Source organism: Sorex araneus, chromosome 3 (genome assembly GCF_027595985.1).
Source record: "Sorex araneus isolate mSorAra2 chromosome 3, mSorAra2.pri, whole genome shotgun sequence".
Lineage (NCBI taxonomy): Eukaryota > Metazoa > Chordata > Mammalia > Eulipotyphla > Soricidae > Sorex > Sorex araneus.
Genome location: NC_073304.1, coordinates 87851868 through 87876369, shown reverse-complemented (window position 1 = coordinate 87876369; position 24502 = coordinate 87851868). Strand labels below are relative to the sequence as shown.

At 43.9% G+C, this 24502-nt stretch overlaps 1 protein-coding gene across 1 annotated transcript in view; it reads right to left on the bottom strand.

The window, feature by feature from the left end:
• Positions 1 to 24502, bottom strand: part of STARD9 (StAR related lipid transfer domain containing 9) — a 99244-nt gene that overhangs the window by 71012 nt on the left and 3730 nt on the right. The window contains exons 2-3 of the mRNA XM_004609784.2: positions 18317 to 18386; positions 15433 to 15549 (exon numbers count right to left, since the gene is read on the bottom strand). Of these exons, the coding sequence (XP_004609841.2) occupies positions 15433 to 15549; positions 18317 to 18386 (187 nt within the window). The remainder of the gene's footprint in view (positions 1 to 15432; positions 15550 to 18316; positions 18387 to 24502) is intronic.

Below are 24502 nucleotides of genomic sequence, written 5' to 3'. Positions count from 1 at the left end.
TGCCTTTGGGCCAGAGCAATTAGTACAGTGGGTAGGGCACTTACCTTGCACAGAGCTAACCTGGGTTCAATCCCCAGCACTCCACATGGTCACCCCAGTACTGCCAGGAGTGATCACTAAGCACAAAGTCAGGAGTAACCTGTGAGTATCACCAGGTGTGGCCACCCCAAAAAACAAACAAACACACCCCTTCTTTCCCTTTATTTTGTTGTTGCTACATTGACTTGAGGTCATAGTCTTGGTTTTGGCACTCTCTCACACGCACCAGTAGTACACAACAGGGTCAGTACTGTAGATGCAGTGCTTGCACACACTTGGTTGCTGGGGCCCAGGAAGTGCACACTTATTGTGGTGCCAGAGATCCCAGATGACAATGCCACCGGGATTTCACATTGGATGTGGAATGTGGTACTGGGATGGTTCAATCCCTGTGCAACAGCACTACCCTGCATGCCAGGTGTGAGAAGTGGCACTGTCGTTAGTGATCCCCAGTGCCACCACAAATTGTGTCATCTCTGGCACATTGCAATCAAGAGAAGGCAAGCATGGGAACCAAAGTATGCAAGTATGGGAGGAACCACAACTGACATGTGTGAACTCTGCACCCAGGTGAGCAAGAGCAACAACCAAGGGTGTGTGATGCCTGGTCATCACAGCAGCAGTAATATTCATTTAATTTCTTTTTTTTTTTTCCTTTCAGCTTTTTGGATCACAATGGCAATGCTCAAGGGCTCCTCCTGGCTGTCCCCTCAGGAATTACTCCCGACGGTTCAGGGCACCAAATGGGATGCCAGGGATTGAACTCAGGTCAGCCCAGTAAAAGACAAACGCCCTCCCCACTATACTATCCCTCCTGCCCCTCATTCGATTTCTGTTTAGTTTTATTACTGAGATGACTGAAAAAGCCTTCTCATATAAATAGAAAGTAGAAAAAAAAACCAACAATCTGATAGCTTTGTCATTCATTAAAATCGATAACTCTTTTTCAAGTGATATCCAAAACTGACAATGATTGCATTTTACACCTGGATGCCAGAGTGATGCATTAGAAGTCAACTTGAGGGCCAGAAAGAGAACACAGGGATAAGGCACTTGCCTCACATACAACTGATCCTAGTTTGATCTCTGGCGCTGCATAGGGCCCCTAAGCATGACCGGAGTAGGATCTCTAAGTACAGTGCCAGGAATAAGCCCTGAGAACAATCAGGTCTGGTCTAAACCTCTGCTTCTCTGCCCCCCGCAAAAGAAGACAATTTCATCAGCTTTTCTTTTTCTATTTTTTTTTTTGCTTTTTGGGTCACACCTGGCAATGCACAGGGGTTACTCCTGGCTCTGCACTCAGGAATTACTCCTGGCAGTGCTCAGGGGACCATATGGGATGCTGAGAATCGAACCCGGGTTGGCACGTGCAAGGCAAATGCCCTACCCGCTGTGCTATTGCTCCAGCCCCAATGTGCATATGATTTTTATATCTTTCAAGAAAATATTAATATAGAGGTTACTAGGATCCTGATTTTCAGAAAATAATGATTATAGCCTTTAAATATTGACTATGTTGAATATGACTTTCTGGTTTACAGCAGCAGCAACAAAAGTTTCTTCTCAAAGTGGAAACATTTTGGGCCGGAGTGATAGCACAGCGGGTAGGGCGTTTGCCTTGCACGCAGCCGACCCGGGTTCGATCCCCAGCATCCCATATGGTCCCCCAAGCACTGCCAGGAGTAATTCCTGAGTGCAAAGCCAGGAGTAACCCCTGTGCATCGCTGGGTGTGACCCAAAAAGCAAAAAAAAAAAAAAACAAAGTGGAAACATTTCTATTTCCCTATATCTTCCACTTATATACACTATCCCAAAGATTCAACTTCTTTTTGAATGCATTCATTTTATTCCTCTGTGTTAAAATATTTGTATTAAAACTCCTGAAATTTTAAGTTCATTCAAAAAGCTAAATATATTCACAATATATGCAAGCTTAATCACCCATTACTCATTTATCAAACCTCTACTAGACCAGAGTTTTACTCTTGCAGAAACTGCCATATACTTCCCTCTGTAGCCCTTGTTTCCAGTGACTATGCCATCGCCCTCAAGTTAGAAATCTTCCCCCAGCTTGTCTAAAGAGAAAGCACCTAATCTTCAATTCTTGCTTCAGTACCAGGGTCTCTGGCGATGGGTGTCATATTGGAGTAATGTATGCATGATAACTATAATTAACAAAAAGTGTACCTCAATAAAAAATGGTAAAGAAAAACTTCTTTGCTATGCCAGCTAGCTTTTTTTGGGGGGGGAGAGGGTCACACCCAGCGATGCACAGGGTTACTCCTGGCTCATGCACTCAGAAATTACTCCTGGCAGTGCTCAGGGGACCATATGGGAGGCTGGGAGTCAAACCTGGATCAACTGCTTACAAGACAAACGCCCTCACCATTGTGCTATCACTCAAGTCCCCTGACAGCTAGCTTTAAGTGTATAGGGAGGAGGTAGGAATTGGCTATAAAAATGTCTTGTTTTAAGGGATTAAAATACAGACTTACAAATTTTTGCTTCAAAATTGGGAGTGATGATACAACCTGTATCTGCCGGACTTTAGTTAAACACTTAGTATGTTCCAAGGCCACTTTATCACCACAGTATAGAAACCAGTTAGCTTGGGGCTGGAGCGATAGCACAGCGGGTAGGGCGTTTGCCTTGCACGTGGCTGACCCGGGTTCGATTCCCAGCATCCCATATGGTCCCCTGAGCACCACCAGGAGTAATTTCTAAATGCAGAGCCAGGAGTAACCCCTGTGCATTGCCGGGTGTGACCCAAAGAGAAAAAAAAAAGAAGAAGATACCAGTTAGCTTCCAGATCATCCCATAGATTCTGAATAACCAGGAACATTTGCTAAGACGGGCAATGTGATCACAACCTCTTATCAGTACTCAGGACAGAGTCACCTACTCCATTCAAACACATCTTGTAAATTATTTCTTTAAGTTTTTTTTCTGTGTGGGAAGGAGTTGTGTTAGGTTACATTCAGTGATGCTCAGGGGATCACATATAACGCTGACACTGAACTCAGTCGGCCTCATGCAAGGCAAATGCCCTAAACCCTGTACTACCTTTCTGTTCCAAGACTTCTAATTTTATTTTTAATTTTTTACTTATTTGGGGCTACCCAAGTAATGCTCAGAAAGTCCAGGGGCCCCTCCTGGCAATTTTGAAATTTAAAGTACTCATGTAACTGCACTTCTAAAATTTACCTTAAATGGTTATACTTAGAAAAATGCAAAAATGTTCATTCAGTATAGTATATAATGACAGAAATCTGGAATTATTCTACCTATCCAACTCTGTAGCACTGTCATCCCGTTGTTCATTGTTTTGCTCAAGCAGGCACCAGTAATGTCTCCATTGTGAGACTTGTTTGTTTGTTTGTTTGCTTTTTGGGTCACACCCAGCGATGCTCAGGCGTTATTCCTGGCTTTGCACTCAGGAATTACTCCTGGCGGTGCTTGGGGGACCATATGGGACGCCGGGGATCGAACCCGGGTCGGCCGCGTGCAAGGCAAACGCCCTACCCGCTGTGCTATCACTCCGGCCCCTCCATTGTGAGACTTGTTGTTACTGTTTTTGGCATATCGAATACGCCACGGGTTGTTTGCCAGGCTCTGCCATGCGGGCAGGACACTCTTGGTAGCTTGTCGAGCTCTCCAAAAGGGATGGAGGAATCCAACTCTAAGATAACTAAATTATAAGGCCTTCACATGATGGAATTCAAAGGTTTTGGGGGGGTGAGATTTTTTATTTTTTGTTTAGTTTTTTACTCACTAGTGCTCCTGGGTCATTCTCAGTGGTGTCCAGGGGACCATGCAGTACCAGATATTAAACCTGGACCTCCAGCATGCAAAATATGCACAACAGCCCTTAGAGCTATCTTACTAGCTCTCTATGTAATACGCTTTTTTTTTCTTTTTTTTTTTAAATGGAGAGCATTGAAAGGAGGGGAAGCAGAATTTTATTTTATTATTTTTATTTTATTTTATTTTTTTTGCTTTTTTGGGTCACACCCAGCGATGCTCAGGGGTTACTCCTGGCTTTGCACTCAGGAATTACTCCTGGCGGTGCTTGGGGGACCATATGGGATGCCGGGGATCGAACCTGGGTCGGCCACGTGCAAGGCAAACGCCCTACCCGCTGTGCTATTGCTCCGGCCCCACGCTTTTTTTTTTTAATGAGCATATGTTGGGGATCAGAGTAGTAATACAGTGAGTAGGGTGCTTGCATTGCTGGATGTGGCCCCAAAAATGTAAAAGTGAGGTAGAACTTTCTGCTACATACACAACAGGAGAGAGATCAGTCCCATTTCTTTCTCCCCCACCTCCCCGCCCCATTCTGAACCCTTTTCCAAGCACTGCTCTCAGAAGAGGCCTTTTGCCTGTCAGCCGCACTGGCTCCTCTATTGAAGTGGTGCTGAAGTGGTGCTAGAGCTCGGCCCAAGCTCACCTTGCAAGTGTCTGGGAAAGACTCAAGCATCTGGCGGCTGACCAGGTGGCTTCCCCGGGAGAGACTCAGTCAGCCGTTTGCCTGCTCACGTTCGTCTACTGCGGCAGACTCACAGATGGTTCAAAGAGCTGCTCTTAATCTTATATCCTCTTCTTTACGTAATTTTGCAAATTAGCTTTCCAAAGATTCTCAAAGTGACCTTCAACATCATTATATTCCTCTTATTCAAGCAATTAACTGACACCCCTTTTAAACTCCAAGGCAAATTCAAATGTGAAGCACATGTTGGGAGAACGGGGCAACTTTACAGTCTTACAGCAAGAGCCCTTCTAGGGAATGAATGTCAAGAACAGCTGTACAGAAACTCAATTTATTTATATTCATGCTTTGGTGGCCCCAGGTCTGCTGCTATCAGGATTTGAGCATGCCTCTCTTACAGATAACCTGTCATAGTCTAGACTTCAAGACCCCAGATACTACCAAAAATTCCTGTTACCCTTGGCTTTTATAGAGGAAAAAAAAACTTTTTTCAAAGAAGTGTTGGCACTGAAAAGATCTCTCTAATTTCTATTGTTTTGTTTTAAACAGGCATCTGACACCAGTGACAAACACTGATAGTCAAGGAACTGTCCTTCAGATTTTTCTGTTTGAAAACTACTCTTTTAAGATTCACAACTGACTTTCAAGAGGGGGAAATGAGGTAGATGAAGCCAAAAGAATGACCTTATTCCTTTAAAATCCGGCCCATGAACAGGCTTATGGGGCTGAGCAGCTGTGCTGCTGGCAGAGGAAACACACAGAAATGAAACATTCCTCGTACTCTCCCTCCCCCCTCCCGGGCTGCAGAGCCACATCCCAGTATTGCACAAAAGGACTTTCTTATGAACGTCTCTCTCTTCTGCTTCTGCCTCCATGTTGGTTGGGGAGAAACACTAGCCATGGAATGTACACAGCTCTGCAAATATTCATGAGAAAATGCTTTAACGCCTACACACTCCCCGCTCCCCCTGCACATACATGCATTAGAGAAAGGAAACACACAGAGAAAGGGATGAGCATCTGGGGTCTCTTCTGTAGGCAAACTGAGGCTATCTTAAAAAAGAAAAAAGGCAGCTATTACAGCTGTGGACTGGATCGAAAGCACAGTGGATAAGGTGTTTGCCTTGCATGCAGCCGACCTTGGTGCGATTCCTCCGCCCCTCTTGGAGAGCCTGGCAAGCTACCACGAGTATCCCGCCCGCATGGCAGAGCCTGGCAAGCTACCCGTGGCGTTTCAATATACGAAAAACAGTAACAAGAAGTCTCACAATAGAGACGTTACTGATGTCCACTCGAGCAAATCAATGAACAATGGGACAACAGTGCCACAGTGCTATTACAGCTGTAATGGGTGTGGTGTTGTACACAGAAAACCATCATTAACAGTACTGTTAATTACAGAACCTTAATTAAAAACAATTGAAAACATGAGTTTTTGGTTTGTTTTTGGCCACAGCCAGTCTGGTCTTCTTAAATCTTGCTGCCTGTTTGTTTTTTTTTTTTAATTTTCTACTTTTTAATTTTTAAAAACTTTTTTTATTGATGCCAGAGTGATAGTATAGCAGATAGGGCACTTGCCTTGCACACAACTGACCAGGATTTAACCTCTGGCACCCCACAGAGTCCCCTGATCCCTACCAGGAGTGACCCCTGAGCACAGAGCGAAGAGTAACTCAGACCACCACCAGGTGTGCCCCTCACAGAAAAAAAAAAATTCAAGAAGGCAAAGTCCTAACTTGTTATCTACCAAACCATAAATTCAATAATTAGCCCAATAACCATTAACTGATCATTTAAGATGAGCAGGACTACAAGTATAAAACCGTGTAGAGATGTATGTAATGCTCCATTTTCGAATTTGGACTTTGAAGTCACACACAAGTGCCAGCATGCTGGTTCTCTCACTGGGTAGTGTGACCTTAGGCAAGCTACGCATCCTGAGACGAGATACTGTGAAAGTGATGCAAATCTAATAGTCCTGTCTCTCCATGAGCTCTTAAAATCTTTTTCACTTTAGTTTCTTCACTGACTCCCCTCTTCTTTGTCCTCTACAATCTGACCTCAGTTTTAGAAATCTGAAGACCTGGGGCTGGAGTGATAGCACAGCGAGTAGGGCGTTTGCCTTGCACGCAGCTGACCCAGGATCGATTCCCAGCATCCCATATGGTCCCCTGAGCACCGCCAGGAGTAGTTCCTGAGTGCAAAGCCAGGAGTAACCCCTGTGCATTGTTGGGCAAGACCCAAAAAAGAAAAAAAAATCTGAAGACTTTTAGTCTTTCCCCAGAGCCTTCATACAAACTCCAAATTTAGAGCTATGAAAAGAAAAGAAGCATAAAAAAGAACCTAAGAGTCACTTCTCGCCACCTCAATTTAGTTACTCACTGAAGTTGAAGTTAATAGATTATTTGTCCTAATCTTATAATAGGTTGGGGTCCCCAGATTGAAACACTGCTTGTAGGCTAGAAAGATAGTACAAAAGGTAAGGGGCTTGCCTTACATGTAGCTGATCTCACTTCAATCCCTGCATTGTATATGGACCCTAAGCAAAGCTTGGGGTCAATCCTGGACACAGAAACAGAAGTGGCTCTTGAGCCATCACTAGGTGTGGCTCCAAAACCAAAATAAAATAATACAATTCTGAAATATATCACTTCACGGTGATTCAATTTTTAAAAATCATAAGAAAATTAAAAAATTTTAAATACCACTTGTGTGGCAGGTTTATCTAATCACGGTCTGGTCACATTAGAAGACCCACAACAGGCTCTCAATACTCCCCCACACTACGAGATAATGACGGTGCAATTTCCTCATCTTGGCAGAGGGATTGGCACAGTCTAAAGAATAAGATCTTTCTTTGGAATTCTGCTAAGTAGCACATTTCCTGCCATGCAGGAACCTCTGTGTTATAGTTCGTAGCCTCTGTCACTAGAATAAGCGACAGGCATTTCCCTGCAACATCAAGAGCAATGTAGGGGGTGAGGAGTGTGCCAGGAATTGAACCCAGGACCTCACACATGCAAGACAAGTACTCTACAACACAGCTACAACTCTAGCCCCTTCAAGAACAATTTTGGACTAGCCAAAAAATGTAGGGGGGAAAAGTCTTAGAATTTATTTGTGTCTCTTTAGACCTTTTTCTTCAAAATAAGTATCCTTACAATAAAAAAATTAATATAATAATGGGAAATTTTTTTTAAATAAAATAATAAATATCTTGGGCTAGAGAGATAGCTCGAAGGGCTATTACACATGCTTTGCATATGGGAGGCAAGAATTCAACCCCTGGCACTGCATGGTCTTCTGAGCATCACCAGGCATGACCCCAAGCAACTCCAAAACCAAAAGCAACCCCTGAGCACTGCCAAGTGTGGGTTCCAAAATAAAACAATAAATCAGTAGTTTTAATGGTCTCCAGCACTTCTCTGAATGATAATACACCAGTAATCTAAAGTCAAAGTAGCGACCATGTATCAGGACCCAAAATTCTGTACTCAAAGATTCAAGTTAGGGGTTGGAGTGATAACACAGTGGGTAGGGCATTTGCCTTGCATGCAGCCAACCTGGGTTCAATTCCTGGCATCCCATGTGGTCCATCCATGTACCGCCAGGAGTAATTCCTGAGTACAGAGCCAGGAGTAACCCCTGAGTATTGCTGGGTGTGACCCCCCCACCACCACCACCATAATAATAACAATAACAATAATAACAATAATAATAATAAAGAAAATTCACATTATTTTGCATGTCCTAAATATAGTAATCATCTGCAATTTAACTTGAAATTCTATATTTTATGCTAGATAGAATGAAGATCAGTTGGTTCTAATAGTAAAAAAATTGATCAAAATCATTATATTTTATACTTGTAGAGCTTTGCCATCACCTCTCCGTCTTCCTTTCTCTGGACCAACATTCCTTCAATGAATAATCATATACAAAATTCATATGAGCTGTAATGCACTGATAGTAGCTCCCATTTTGGTTCCTGAAGTCAGCCTGTTAATCACTTTGGGTGTGTGTGATACTCTTCTCTGAAGTCTCTCCAAGTTCCTGACATCCTCAAGCTGAAGTTCAGAACTGAAGAAAATAAACAAAGAAATTGCAACACACGCGCGCACACATACACACAGGCATACCTCTCCTCTCCTCCCCCAAATATCACATCCCCCCACCCCATTCTCTTTAAGGGCTCACAATGAATATACTACGTATGTTATTTGGCATTCACTTTACTGTGAATACAAATAATAAAACAACAAGCACTGGGGCTGGGACATAATAGAGCAGCTAAAGTACAAGCCTACCATGTGCTCAACCTGGACTCTATCCCAAGGGTTTGATCCTCAACATCACATGGTTTCCCAAGCATCATCAGGTGCAGCCTTGGCATCCCCCAGCACTGCTGGGTGTGGCCTTGAGGCCCTTAGCACTGGCAGGGTGGCCAGGGTATTCCTGTTACCATAGGCCTGAACTGCATCATGTCCTCAGACACTTGCACTAAGTCACATGCCCAGTTGGCTGAGAATTGCTGATGGGATAACCAGGGTCTCTTGAGTGCATGTACACACACAAACAGCAAAATCACATTACTACTAAATTTCACTTCTGGGTTATGATTGTGACAGGAAACTCGGACTCACTAACGATTTTGTAGCTGGGAAAGCTACCAATGTTTTGGTACTGCTTTCTACCCAAACAATAGACCGCTGTGCAATGAAGATTTCCCAGGAGAATAGGAGCAATTGCTTTCACTGAGGTCTGGTGTCCCAGAACAAGCTTTTGTGGACTCTCTCTGCACTTGTTTGGAGTGAGTCACTTACAGTGCCTGGTGGGTTAAGTCCGGCTAACGCTCCTCATGGAAAGTTTTACGGACACACAATCACCCAAACAAGAAATACCCTGGAGCAGAGACTCCCGCGCCAACAGATGTTCCTCACAGGAGGAAGGGAGGGAAGTTAGTTTTCTATGTTGATCCTATAAGAGATCATAATCATCTTCAAAGAAGAGATTTTCAGAGCCTAGCAATGGGAGAGCAGTTAGGGTGCGTGCCTGGGTTTGATTCACAGCATCACATACCGTTTTCAAACCCCCACCCCCCCCACACACACACATACACACCACCCAAGCCATTACCTAGAGGAGCCCTGGAAGGCCCCATGTACCACTAGGTGTCACCCTGGAGGCCTAGAACCCCCAGGATTACAGAGTAATTCCCAACTCTGCCCACCCAAGTGTAAAGCCAGAATTGCAGGGAAAATCCATGGACCTCCTGAACAGGTTCCTCCCTCCCCCACCACTGCTGCAACAACAACAACAAAAAGACAAAGAAGAGATTTTCCAATTTAGTTCAGCTCTTTGACGTATATAACTCAGGGGCCAGAATAACAGTACAATGGCCAAGGCACACAGCCAACCTGGGTTTGAGTCCCTGCGCCCCATATAATCCCCTGAGCCCAGCCAGGAGTGATCCCTGAGCCAGGAATAAGATCTGAGCTCCACTGGGTATGGCCCCCAAACCCAAAATGAACCAATAAATGTTTGAAACTCACTTCTCTCAAGTTGTGATGGTGCTAATGACAGGAGGGAGCCCGGCCTCAACATTCATGCTCTCATTCACTCAACTCTTCGTTGCCAAGCACTGGGCTACCCACTTTAGAGAACTATTTCATCTCCTCCTCACAAAAACAAAACTAGGATAGTGAGGTGAGCTAATCAGCTCACAGTAGGCCAGCTAGTAAGTGACTATGCTTGAATTCGAATCTGTATCTAACATCAGAGGAGAAGTAGATTAACTTGAATATACAGATTCAATGAGATAAAATATAGGCCAATCATGAAGGGAAGCCCTGGCTACAATTTAAATATTAACAAAGACTACACACCACCATTTAAGTCTGTTATGATCAACCTTAAGAACAAGAGACTAGGGACAGGGAGGTGACACCATAGTAAAGTGCGTGCCTGACACAAATAAAACGTGGGTTCCAGCATCAATGAAAACAGAGAAAATGGGGAAACTGGTGACGATAGGGCCATGGAGGTAATGGACAATACAGGTCATGCCCTTTCAATCCTTAGGCCAATACCTAAGGATCTTTTCCCTTTCTCCCTTTCTCCCTCATTTTCTTTCCATCTCTCCTCTTCCCCAGTTTCTCAGCTATTCCTACACCACTCACTTTTCTTTAGGGGAGACTCCTGAGAATTGCTAGGGCTACACCAGCAGTGCCTGGAGAATATTTGATGCTGGGGAATGAACCCAGGATCCTACATGTGCTGGGCCCCCACTCTAGCCCTTTGAGCTATATCCTGGCCCATCTCTACTGCTCTTTCTTTCCTTTATAGCCACACATTAGTGAAGTAGATGAAATCTGCATCCAATGACCCTGTGTTCAAATCTAAGACCCATTTTTTCTAACTTTTAAATTTATTTTATTTTTCACAAAACTGTTCACAATATTTGATTACGTTTAATATTCGAACACCAATCCCACCACCATTACACCTTCCCACCCCCATATTTCCATCCCTAACCCCAAACCCTGCCACCAAAACAGAACCGAAATAATTTATTTTGTATTGCTTACTATGAATAATCTGCTAAAAATGATCCAAAAAAGGTTTCTTAGAGGAAAGCGTGTGAAGATTGTTGTATTTCACCTAGGAGTCATTAAGCCCTTCTATAAGAGATTACTAACATGTTGTTAAAGGTTGAGCCTTGTGTGCTTATATATGTATCTGTGCAAATATATTTCCCCCTAAGAATGGTTGCCTTCTACTTTAAACCCAATCAAATGTGGTGTGCTGCTCTTGGCATATCAGTGGTATAAAGTATGAGATGTCCAAGTATAAATTCACTCATGGGTGCAGCTCATCTGTGAGTGTGGACAGCAGGCATGAGCATGGAGGCAGTTGAGTTCTGGAGGTTTTAGCTGCCAGGGCTGACTCTGTTGGGGTGGGGAGGGGGCCTCCCTCTCCCCCCTCCAGGTTGCCCCAAATGAAACAGCCTAGTGCGGGGTCTGATGCCATGTAAGACCCATTTCTTATGGTGTGATTTTGGTAAGATCAAGTAACCTCTCCCAGCCTAAACTGCTACCTTCCTTTTATTTTTTTGGTCTTCCTTAAGTCATAGAGATCAGGGTAAGTCTAGGCTTCAATTACTGTGTTAAAGAGATGAGTCTGACTGACTCATTATGGAGAACAGTCTTACCATCACCATTCTGTACTCTCTGGCCCTACTCCAGCCTCTGAAAGATGCCCCTTTCCTTCTTTGCTATTCTGATCCCCACTTACCAGTGCATGCCTAGACATTTAACAAACAAGTCAGAATTAACCTGAGGAGATGCTGGTTTTATCTCTCTGCACAGGCTTCCTGTCTACATCCCATCCCTTAAACTTTGAATAAGGCAACAGAAGCAGCAGTATATGTATGGCCTTTTGGCCTTCCTCAAGACTATTCATATACACTTAACATGAAACATGAGTCTCATGCCAAACTCATTTCCAAGCTTGTAGATGTTGGTGGATACACAAATGTAGTTTTATTTTCACTTTCTCATACATACACACCTACCAGATCATTGATCAGTTTTGTTTTGTTTTTAGGTAGAGGACCATTCCTGACAGTGCTCAGGGCTTGCTCCTGGCTTTGTGTCCAGGGGTCAGGTCACTCTTAGCAGTGCTCAGGGGACCATATACAGTTCTGGCGATCAAACCCAGGTCAGCCACATGAAACTAAGTGCCTCACCCACCTGCTATATTACTCTGGCCCTGATCTGTCAAATGTTAGACAAAATAGTTACTGCTTCTTAAATTTAAAAAAATATACATGGGGTACTCAGTGGTACTCAGGACTTATTCCTGGCTCTGCACTCAAAGGTAACTCCTAGTGGTGCTTGGGGATCCATATGCGGTGCTGGTATGAAGCCTGCATGCAAGGCCAGTGCCTTACCCACTGTATTATTGATATGACCCAACAGATTACTATTCTTTTTTTTTAAGATGTCTCCTGGGATATCTTTATTTATTTATTTGTTGCTTTTTGGGTCACACCTGGTGATGCTCATGGGTTACTCCTGGCTCTGCACGCAGGAATTACCCCTGGCGGTGCTCAGGGGACCATATGGGACGCTGGGAATCGAACTCTGGTCGGCCATGTGCAAAGCAAATGCCCTACCCGCTGTGCTATCACTCCAGCCCCAAAAGACTACTATTCCTTATGTTAAAAAAAAAAAAAACCCTATAATCAAGAAGAACTAAAACAGCTGCCGGAAAACTCACTCTTTCTGCTCAGAGCAAGACTACTGTCTTATGCCATAAATACAACCACAAGTGGAAGCTGCTGGTGCAAGACAGAGAGTTGAGGAGCTAGGGGACTTGCTTGGCATCCCACCCATCCTGGTTCAAATCCCTGGCACCACAAATAGTTCAACAACACCTTAGGAGTGACCCCAAGCATGTAGCCTGTAGTAGTTCTTGAGCACCACTGGGTGTGGACTCAAAACAAAACAAACTGTGAACAGCTCTAGGAGTCCCATCCTGTTATTGAGAGCGAGTTCATCTCTGAAGCCCTTTTTGGTGGATCTCAGTGAGACCATTACAAATACAGAAACCTCACACATGTTTGAGTGCTAAGATAAAAATCCAGGGCTACAAGACAAGCCTGGACCAGTGAGTGCTTTCATATGGCAAAGTACAGAGAAAATACACTCAGGTACCTTTTGTAAGGGCCAGATATGCCCCTACTGTCCTTTTCTGTTGAGGATTTACAAGAACTGCTGTGTGTGACTATAAAGGTCAGACAGTCATATCAAAACAGGAGGGTCCCCCAGAGACAAGGTCCTTCTGATATAGGATCTTGTTTCCACATGTTCCATCAGAAGAAAATAATGAGAGGAGCTGGAGTGGTAGCACAGCGGGTAGGGCGTTTGCCTTGCACGCGGCCGACCCAGCTTCAATTCCCAGCATCCCATATGGTCCACTGAGCACCGCCAGGGGTAATTCCTGAGTGCAGAGCCAGGAGTGACCACTGTGCATTGCCAGGTGTGACCCAAAAAGCAAAAAAAAAAAAAAAAAGAAGAAAATATTGAGGGAATTACACTTAAGTGATTTATAACTATCCAATCATCAGAAGTCTGTATCAGCATGCAGAAAATCAGTTCTGTCATCCATGCCAGGCCTAATTTTAAAAAAAAGTTTTGTTATTATTTTCTGAGCCATACCTGGCTGTGCCCAAGGCTTTCTCCTGGCTCAGCACCCTGGGATCACTCCTAATGGGCTCAGTGTGTTATCTGTGGTGCTGGGGATTGAACCCAGGTTGGCTGTGTGCAAGCCAAGTGCCCTACTTTCTATACTCTCTCTCCAGTCTTGGATTTTAAAAAAAAAAAATTTGACCCCTTCACCAGAGAAATTTTTATGTGACTCTTTGTCTATAACATATGTGTACGGGGGCTGGAGCGATTGCACAGCGGCTAGGGCATTTGCCTTGCACGTGGCCAACCCGGGTTCAATTCCCAGCTTCCCATATGGTCCCCTGAGCACTGCCAGGAGTAATTCCTGAGTGCATGAGCCAGGAGTAACCTCTGTGCATCGCTGGGTGTGACCTAAAAAGAATATATATATATATATATATATATATATATATATATATATATATATACACACACACACATATATATATATGTGTGTATGAATTAAATATTTATGACAATAAATCATAAGGAAAATTATTTTAAAATAAATTTGGAGTTGTGGGATGTTTTGGGCCCCACTGGGCAGTGCTCAAGGACTTCAGGATTGGAGTGATTGTGGAAAGACAGTACAGTGGACAGGGCTTTTGCCTAGCACATGGTCAAACTAGGGTTAATTCCTGGCACCCAATATAGTTCTCCAAGCCCTGCAAAGAGTGACTTCTGAGCACAGAGTCAGAAGTAATCTCTGAGCACAGCCGGGCATGGCCCAAAACAAACAAAATACTAAAAAGGGACCAGAGCAATAGTACAGTGGGTAAGGTTCTCGCCTTCCACACCAGCAAATCTAGGTTTGATCCCCAGCACTACAACTGGTCCCCCAAACGATGTGAGGAGTGATCCCTGAGCCCAGAGCCAAGAATAAGCTCTGAGAACAACCGGTATAGGCACAAAATAACACCACATAGCAGGTACATTAACCTCTCTACTACCTCTCTAGCCCCACAAAACAAAATCTTTTACAGTCTAAGAAGCTTGGCTTTAAAGCCACTTAAACCCGGTAGGATGGGACTTTCAGAAAGTATTCCCTGGTCGCAGCAGGGGTGAGCGTTACTGTCAGTTCACACACTGAGAAGCTGAGTGCTGCAAGGCTGGCTGGCCATTTTGAGGACTATAAGTTTAACCTTCCAGAGTGCTCACTCCTGGACAATGCTGTAATCTGGACAAACCTGCTGCCTCAGAAGCCTGTGAGAGAACTACACAGAGAGAAGGGTGGCCAGCGGTCTCAGCTGTCTTGGTTGATTCTCTTAATCTTCAGGACAATGGAATTAGCTCTTCCAGACCTGTAGTTAAGCAGAGAACCAAGAGCACAAGCCTGAAACTCAAAGAAATTCCTCAGCCCTGCTGCACCAACCATCAGACCAATTTTGAGGTAAGTCTCTCACTTACCCTAGGAGTGGAACTAATTCACACCCACCTGGATCAAGTTTAAATGAACACAAGCTAGTTGCCACGGCCTGAGAAAGCACTCTTAACCCCTTTCCTTTGTCCTTTCTATGACAGATGCCTCTCCTACCAACACTTCTCAGCTCAAAACATCATCAATTCCTGATCAAGTCATCCTAAGTAAGAAACAGTCAAGGCCCAAATTACATGTGAATTTCTCAGTAATTACTCACTTATGGAAAAGTGAGGAGAAAGGAAGAAACATGACTTTACCACATCCTGAGATGCATAGTGAGGGTCCTCTGGGTTGACGGACCAGTAGCAGTAATCAAAGCCGAATGCCACAATCTTCTCTCGGGAGTCACCAAAGCTATCTGGTCGATGGTCCACCTAAAATTAAATATGAGTTCTGGTAGCTTCTCATTTGCAATATCTCCCCCACCCAGAAAAAAACAACAATAGAAAATAAAATATCTAACCTAGCACTTTATCCTCTCTGCATCAGCTAGAGAAACCTGGACAGATTATGAGATATTTTTTTTTTTGGGGGGGGCTGTGTTTTTTGGTGGTTTTGTTTGCTTGATTTTGGTTTGGGGGCTATATCTGGCAGTGCTCCTGGGCTACTTCTGGTTTTGTGCTCAGATGTGTTCAGGGACTATGAGGTGCCAAGGATCAAATACAGGCATCCAGCATGCACTCTTCCCATTGAGCCATCTCTCTGGCCATTATGAGAATATATATACTTGAAAAGGAAAAAGAAAAAAAAGGTTTGCCCTCGTCTCATCATATATAAATATAGCACCAGACAGCTTTACCTATTAAGTTATATCTGGTTGCATATGAATCAACCATAGTAAGCCTGAGAAAGAAACCTGCTCCTCTCTGGGCAATTTCTTACCACTGTCATTTAAGTGGTCCTGTTCTATATAGGACTGTATCAGTAGTTTGGATCCTTGGCCTCACAGACACTATTAACCCAGGATTTTCACAGAGAGGGACACTTTGTGAATTAGAAAGCCCATCAGATGGAAGAATTGGGATCAATGCAACTACTCAAGGTATGAGGGTAGAACCAAAATTTAAAATTTCTCTGACATCCAAGTACTAGGAAGAATATTATTCATAGAAATACTTTGGGACTGGAGTGTTACTACAACTGATAGGGTACTTGCCTTCATGCAGTCAACCTGGTTCAGTCCCCAGTACCCCATATGTCTCCTGGGTCTGCCAGGAGTGATCCCTGAATACCACTGGGAAGTGGCCCCATAACAAAGAAAAAGAAAATAATCCCCAAAACCACCGACCTCTGTCTTATAATTTATAATTTAGACTAGATAGGGAGAGAAAAAGCCTTGCACTAGCAATCATATACCAAATTGGATTGAGACTATCAGAATGACAAGGAGATTCTCAGTGGATAACTGACCCCAGGGAAATAAGCAGTCCGGGACAGATGCAGGGGGCAGATAAGAGTTTGATCTTGGCTGGCAATGAATCTTAAACACCAAAAACATGAGCAACTGCCATGATTAAGAGACGATAGAGAATAGGTCTTTTGTCTCCAGGGAGTTCCTGCAGAATGTTTGGCAGCCCCATGTAGGCAGAGAGCTAATGACAAAAGGAAACAGATCATATCGCAGAAGTAGCACAGGGGCAGGCATGACTGGGAGACTGGGCTCCACGTCACCCTGACGCAGCTTCCTCAGGCTCTCAGGAATGTGGATTACTGACTTCAGGGTTACTACAGCAGGAGCTACACAGCCTCCCTACAACCAATAATCCACTCCCCAAAATCCAGAAAGGAAGACTCCCTTCCATTTCTGTTGGCTCGGTAAATGGGAAAATGAAATAAAAGAAATTAGCCCTAGGAAGGGGCAAGGGTGGGGGGAGGAAGGAACTTCCCTATTTATCTAACTGTAACGCAAAGTTCAGTCTGATCTGTAAAGATGATTTGTAGCAAGATGGGCTAGTGACCAAACTCCTTCCTGAGACCTAAAGTCTCTCTCTTGGTTATCACTACAGACAAAATGAATTTTGCATTAGCACATGCTTACCACTGTTAATGGTAAAATTTCTAATGATACTTCTAGATCAGCATTTTCCAATGTGGCTATACCACCTCCCCCTCTTCGCGAGATGAAACCCTGCAGTAGTAGCCTTGAGTACAAGTGGGTGACACTTTCCCTTTCTTCATGAAAATAAGGTAGACTTTTAGGGGGGCACTAGTGATTTTTTTTCTGAGGCAAATATTAGTAGGCCAAATAAAGTTTGGGAACTTCTGTTCTACATGAATTAATGTCAAATAAATGTCTAGCTGGCAGTTATGGTCTATTAGACTCTACTGGGTACATGAATTGTAACCAGTATCACTGAAACTCACTATGCCCCCAACATTTCCTTGTGTTTATTTTTAAAGCAAATATTGACCAGTTACCAAAAACAGTTGTTTAGTAACATGTGAGCTGCAGCAGCCACATCCCCCAAACACTATTTTGTATATGTGTGTGGTGCCAGGTATCAAGACATGCACCCTTATCACTGAGCCACATCTTTAGTCCCTCGTCCCGCCCCTCAAATTCTTTCCTGCTTAAGTCCATAACTCTTTTTCATTTCTTTGTTTTTGGACCACACCCGGTGATGTTCAGGGCTTACTCCTGGCTCCACGACTCAGGAATCAGTCCTGGTGGTGCTCGAGGAACCATATGGGATGCCAGGGGTGGGAGTTGGGTGGGTCACTTGCCCTGCCCACTGTACTATTGCTCTGGCTCCTATTTCATAACTCCTGTAGCTAGTCAAAGTTCTTCCAATGTCAGAGATTGTTCAATAGGCTGCAGTGTATGCTCTGTATGCAGGAAGCCAGGGTGTGAGCCCCGGCAAGGCATGGTCTCCCAAACAATGCCAGGAACAAGCCCTGAGCACAGACTAGGAAGTAGCTCCTGAACATCACCAGATGTGTCTCCCCACCCCAAACAAAAAACTTTTCCCACAATCCCCATAATATGCCTTTTTCTCCCCGTTCTCTTATTTTAAACACATTTACATACAAGCTTTCATCCCAGAAGATCACGTAATATTTTTGTATGTGTATACATTGCCTATATACACAAACCAAACAATAATTATAATCTCTCCAATAGAAAGAAGGAAAAAATGTTACCTTCAAGTTCCTGATTTTAGCCATTTTGCCATCAACTTCCACAATAATTTTTCCTCCTTCTTTGGTTTCCCTAGAAACAAGACCCAGACCAATATGAGAATAATGAATGTATTGTTTTTTTTTTTAACCAAAAAGAGAGATAGAAGGGGCTGGAGTGATAGAACAGAGAGTAGGGCGTTTGCCTTGCACGTGGCCAACCTGGGTTCGATTCCCAGCATCCCACATGGTCCCCCAGCATCGCCAGGAGTAATTCCTGAATGCAGAGCCAGGAGTAACCCCTGTGCACCCGGGTGTGACCTGAAAAGCAAAAGAAAGAGAGAGAGAGAGAGAGAGAGGCTGGAGCCAGGATGTGGTGGAGCACATGCCTTGCATGAGCAAAGGTCTGGGTTTCACCCCCTACCCTGCATGGTTTCCCAAGCACCTGGGTGTGACTCCTATAAACAAATTTATTTTTTTTTTTTTTTGGTTTTTGGGTCACACCTGGCGATGCACAGGGGTTACTCCTGGCTCTTCACTCAGGAATTACCCCTGGCGGTGCTCAGGGGACCATATGGGATGCTGGGATTCGAACCCGGGTTGGCCGCGTGCAAGGCAAACGCCCTACCCGCTGTGCTATCGCTCCAGCCCCTATAAACAAATTTTTTAAATGAGATAAACTAAAACCATCATGATTGTGATGAAGTGTTTCCATACTGCTGTCTCCGTAACTGGGATGTCTGTCTTCATGTCTGTAGGTATCACATCAAAAAGTCTCCTAGCTGTCAAGCTTCTCTAGGTGGTTAGATTGAGCTCTGAAATGGCTGGTTGTCAGCAGCCTCCATGTGCATACTGCTGGGTCAGGTATAGTATTATGCTTCACTTGATATAATCCTGATACAACCTCCTAGCTTCCTACTGTGTCTTTATTTTTACAGATAGACTAAACTGAGTAAATGATGCACCTTGTCTAAGGTCACAGAACCAGCAATGGCAGAGCTGGGGTTTAAACCCAGATTTGTAGGATCACAAAGCCCAGGCTGTTAATTCCATTTTAGAAATCAGCCTCAGGAACACTGGAGTATACTGTTGCCTTTCAGCACATAGTCCTACATCACTTCTCATTTCCGCTGGGATCTTAAGCATAGAGAGTAATGAAAAAACGCCTGCGGGGCCGGAGCGATAGCACAGCGGGTAGGGTGTTTGCTTTGCACACGACTGACCCGGGTTCAATCCCCGGCATCCCATATGGTCCCCCAAGCACACCAGGAGTAATTCCTGACTGCAAAGCCAGGAGTAACCCCTGAGTATCGCTGGGCGTGACCCAAAAAAAAGCAATAAATAAATAAAAATAAAAAACGCCTGCAATTCGATGGTAATTCTATAGGTTCTGTCACTGTCATCCCGTTGCTCATCGATTTGTTTGAGCAGGCACCAGTAACGTCTCTCATTGTGAGACTTATTTGTTACTGTTTTTGGCATATCCAATATGCCACGGGTAGCTTGCCAGGCTCTGCCCTGCGGGCTAGATACTCTCAGTAACTTGCCCGGCTCTCCGAGAGGGGTGGAGAAATCGAACACAGATCGGTCGTGTGAAAGGCGAACACCCTACGGTTGTGCTATTGCTTCAGCCTGTACCTTACATTTATTAGCACTTCTTCCTAATTATGATAAAGTTATCAATTATTGCCAGCCTAGGATCAGAAAATTGAGAAAACCCAGTCTCATTTTTTTTAATCCTTCCTCAGAGTTCCTAGGAGGTAACCTTGAGAATTGTAGGGGGTGTCTAGGAGAAAAGGGGGCGTGTACACAGTAAGATATGATCTTCAGAGTTAATTTTTTGGTGTGTGGTGCCAGGGATCAAACAGAACCTCACAGATGAGAAGGAAATTCTCTACTGCTAAGTAAAATTCTTGGTCCAGAATCTTTTTATTCACTTGTTTTTAATTTTGGAGTCACACCCAGAGATGCTAGAGTTAGGTCTCTCCTGGCAGTGTTATGTGAAATATGGGGTCAGGGAGTAAATACAGTCCTCCAGCATGCAAAAACATGCACATTAGTCCACTGAGCTATCCTTTGACCCCAGAGCTCATATTTTCTTAATCCTGTCAGTGAGTGGGATAAAGTCTTGAATGTTTTTAAAATGTCCCTTCGCTGGAGTGATAGTACAGCAGTCAGGGTGCTTGCCTTGCATGCAGACAACCTGAGTTCGATTCCCAGCATCCCATATGGTCCTCCAAGCACTGCCAGGAGTAATTCCTGAGTGCAGTGCCAGGAGTAACTCCTGAGCACTGCAGGGTGTGGCCAAAAAAATGGGGATAAAATGCCCGTCTTTCAGATAATATTTTTGTTAAATTGGCTTAAGGCTCTGGTGTTCTTCCTTGCACATTATACTAGATGAAACATATTCTTAGTACACCAGGATCATAAAACTTTCTGTCCCAGCCCTTGGTTTTTCTGAAGATAATTTTCCACCCTTACTCTTATTCTACTGTAAGATGAAGTTTTGCCATTTGAAGCAACATGGATATAACTTAAGGGGGCATGCTCAGTGAAATAAGTCAGAAGAAGATGAAGAAGACAGATGAATATCAAATATCTCACCCATGAGAACAGATAAAACACATGGAAACTGAAACTGGAGAGATAGTATAGCGGGTAGGGCATTTGCCTTGCATGTAGCCAACCCAGGTTCAATCCCCAGCATCCCATATGGTCGCCCAAGCACCACCAAGAGTGATCCCTGAATACAGAGCCAGGAGTAAGCCCTGAGGATCACCAGGTATGCCCAAAACAAGACTAAATAAGCAAAACCTAGTGGGGCCGGAGCAATAGCACAGCCGTTTTTTGGTGTGTGGTGTGTAGGGTTTTTGCCTTGCATGCGGTTGACCCGGGTTTGACCCCTGCCACTCTATATGGCCCCCCAGGCACTGCCAGGAGTAATTCCTGAGTGCAGAGTCAGGAGTAACCTCTGGGTGTGACCCAAAAAGCAAAAATAAAATAAAATAAGTAAAACCTAGGGAAACAATCTACAAACTCAGGTCACTGAGCAGGGTTTAACAAGCTGAGGAGGGAGGGGAGAGCAAATGGCACAGAGGGCCTGGTGGGTTGTGGCAGAGGGATACTGCCACTCGGGTGGTGCTCAGTGGGGTAGTGGCCAGTGTGGTAATGCAGACGTTGAAGACTCGTAAAAGTGTACTCCTGAAACACACAGCTATGAAAACAATGTTACCCCAATTTAAAATGAAAAATCTTCCATTTTTGATGTTAACATTTTTTAACCAGGTAAGTTTTATTCCTTTGGGAGGGAGGGATAATCTAGCAAAGGTTATGGTGTATACACTGCATGCACAAAACCCTATCATTAACACTAATGTAAATCACAGTGCCTAAAATATAAATCTCTTAAATTGAAAATTATTTTTTTCTTTCTGCATTTTAAGGCTAGTTTTAGGGACCCAAGTTGATCCCTGTATACAATGTGCACAGGAGTGAGCCCTGAGCACAGCCAAGTGTGACTCCCAAAGCAAAAAGAGTTAAAATAAAATTTATTTTATTACCCCCACACCTACTATAAAAGTTATATGCAGGGGGCAGAGAGAGAGAGTACAGCACGTGCTTGCCCTGCCTTGCACATGGCCAACCAAAGTTCTACCACCTCCAACCTTCTCCCAGACACAAACATACACACACACACACATATGATTCCAAGAGACCCGTCGAGCTGATCCCTGATAGCAGCGCCAGGAGTAAGCCCTGAGCACTGCTGGCTGTGGCCCCCAAACCAAACAAGATGTGTCCTTTTGTGTGGTTTCTGAGGGGATTCTCTGAAGTGAAGCAGAGTGTCCTGAATGTGACCTCTTGGCAGAAAGCTGACATTGTAGGGGGTGAGGAGTTTCTTGACCCTGCCTGGGCCACTGCTCTGGGAATCCAGCACTTCCAAAATACTCTAGGACAATATAAGGCTGCCAAAATACGGCTGAATCAAAGTTGAACAGAAAGAGAGGGTCCATCCTCGACTAGAACAGGGCTTCTTTTTCATTTGGGATCTCTTTGACCTCAGAAATTTTTACACAACCCTGGGGAAGATGGATATGCATAGTATATAAATGAAACATTTACTGATCATAAATAAAAAAATTAATTTATTTTAAAACAAATTTCAAATATTTCATATGACCCTCACAGTTCCACAACCCTTGTAGGGGTCACAAGGCACAGTTAAAGAAACTGCAACTAGAGCCTCATGAAGCTCAGGTCAGTCCACTATGGAGTGTGACACAGGACAGAACATCTCAGTTACCTCTAATCTCTGGGTCCTGAGCTCTATCAACACGTATTCATGACTTAGGTTAAAGATTGTTTGTATGAACAGGCTGAACACATGTTTTTCACATCAACAAGAAGGGCAGGAGTGAAGCTTGGACAAAGAGCTGAGACTGAGCCCCCAACACCACTATATGTGACCCCCAAACAAGAATAACAAGTTTCCCCCTCATAATATCAAAACCTCTGTTGGTTGCAACTGGAAGTGGTGGTGAAGAGGGAATCTGACCAGGTAACTGCTTCCCTTTTATTTTGGTGGGAGACCATACTTGGCTGTGCTTAGATGCTACTCCTGTCACAGTGCTCAGGGATCACTCCAGTGGTGCTTAGATAACCAAAATAGTGTTTTGCAAGTGTTGATATACTTCTCAAAGGGGTTTGAGTCTGCCTGCATCAGAATTACAGGATCCAGTCCAGAGTTCTTCAACCTTTTCATACCTGTGAACTGACACCTGTTCTGCATACTGGACGGGCAATTATACCCAAGATGGAAGAGCAGCGGTTTCCAATCTTTCTATACTGCTGGCATGGTGACTGAAGATCACCAGGGTTGTCCACTTGAATACCTAGTAATAATTTCCAGTGTAACAAGCTCCCAAATAGAATGTATACTATAATCTGAGAACCACTATCCTAAGGGGATAGTTTTGCTGTTGTTGTTTTGTCTATACTTGAAACTGTTCAGAGGCCACTCCTGGCAATGTTCTGAAGACCATGCATAGTGTCAGGGACTGAACCTGGGACAGTCATGTACAAAATAAGTGCTTTTATCCCTGTACTTTCTCTCCATGTTCTGAGTAGTTTTTTTTTAGAACACGCCACAGTACCAGCCACAGAGGCAGGAAGTGGGAAAGGGAAGGAAACTGGGGACACAGGTGGAAGGAAGTGGACACTGGTGAAGGAACTGGTGCCAGAACACTGTATATCTGAAATGCAGTCATGAATAACTTTGTAATTCAGAGTGACTCAATAAATTTTTTGGCTTTGGAGTTTTTGAATCACACCCCACAATGCCCAGGGGTTACTCCTGGCTCTGCACTCAGGAATAACTCCTTGCAGTGCTCAGAGGATGATATGGGATGCTGGGGATCAAACCCAGGTCAGCCACATACAAAGCAGACACCAGACCTTCTGTACTATCACTCTGGTCCCAGTAAAATATTTTTTAAATTTTAAACTTAAGATAGCATAGTTTTGGAAGTGTTCTAAAAACCTATTACTTCAGTTTTTAATCTTCATAAAAAACTATTGAAGCAGTTTCTCTTTTTTGTTTTACAGATTTATTTTTAAGGTAAAAATATATGTAGTGTAGGGGGCAGAGAATATTAGCAAGCAAGGTTTGTCTTGCTTATGGCTAACTTGGGTCTAATTTCTGGCACTCCATACGAGCACTCTCTGAGCCCACCAGAAGTGATCCCTCAGAGCAGAGTCAGGAGTAGCCCTGAGCACAGAGAGATGTGGCCCCAAAACAAAACATATATAGTGTATATAAAGTATATTCTGACAATAAAGAGTTTTCCAGAACCTATAGTACTGGCAGGACAGAACATGTTCTCTCAATCAATAAGTCTGGATAGTCAAGGAGCATCTTATGAGATTAAAAACTTTCTGATTATAGAAAAAGCAAATTGCTCAGGGCCAGAGCAATAGTACAGTAAGTAGGGCATTTGTATTACACATAGTCAACCAGGTCCTATCCCAGGCATCCCAAATGGTCCCCTGAGCTTTCCTGGAGTAATTCCTGAGTGCTGAGCCAGAAGTAATCCCTGAACAGTGCTGGGTGTGGCCCCAAAACAAACAAAAAAGAAAACTGTGAAGCAGACAAGAGAGCATCAAAAGCATTTCCTATATTAACATTTTACTGAAGCTCAGTTCTCATCCTGC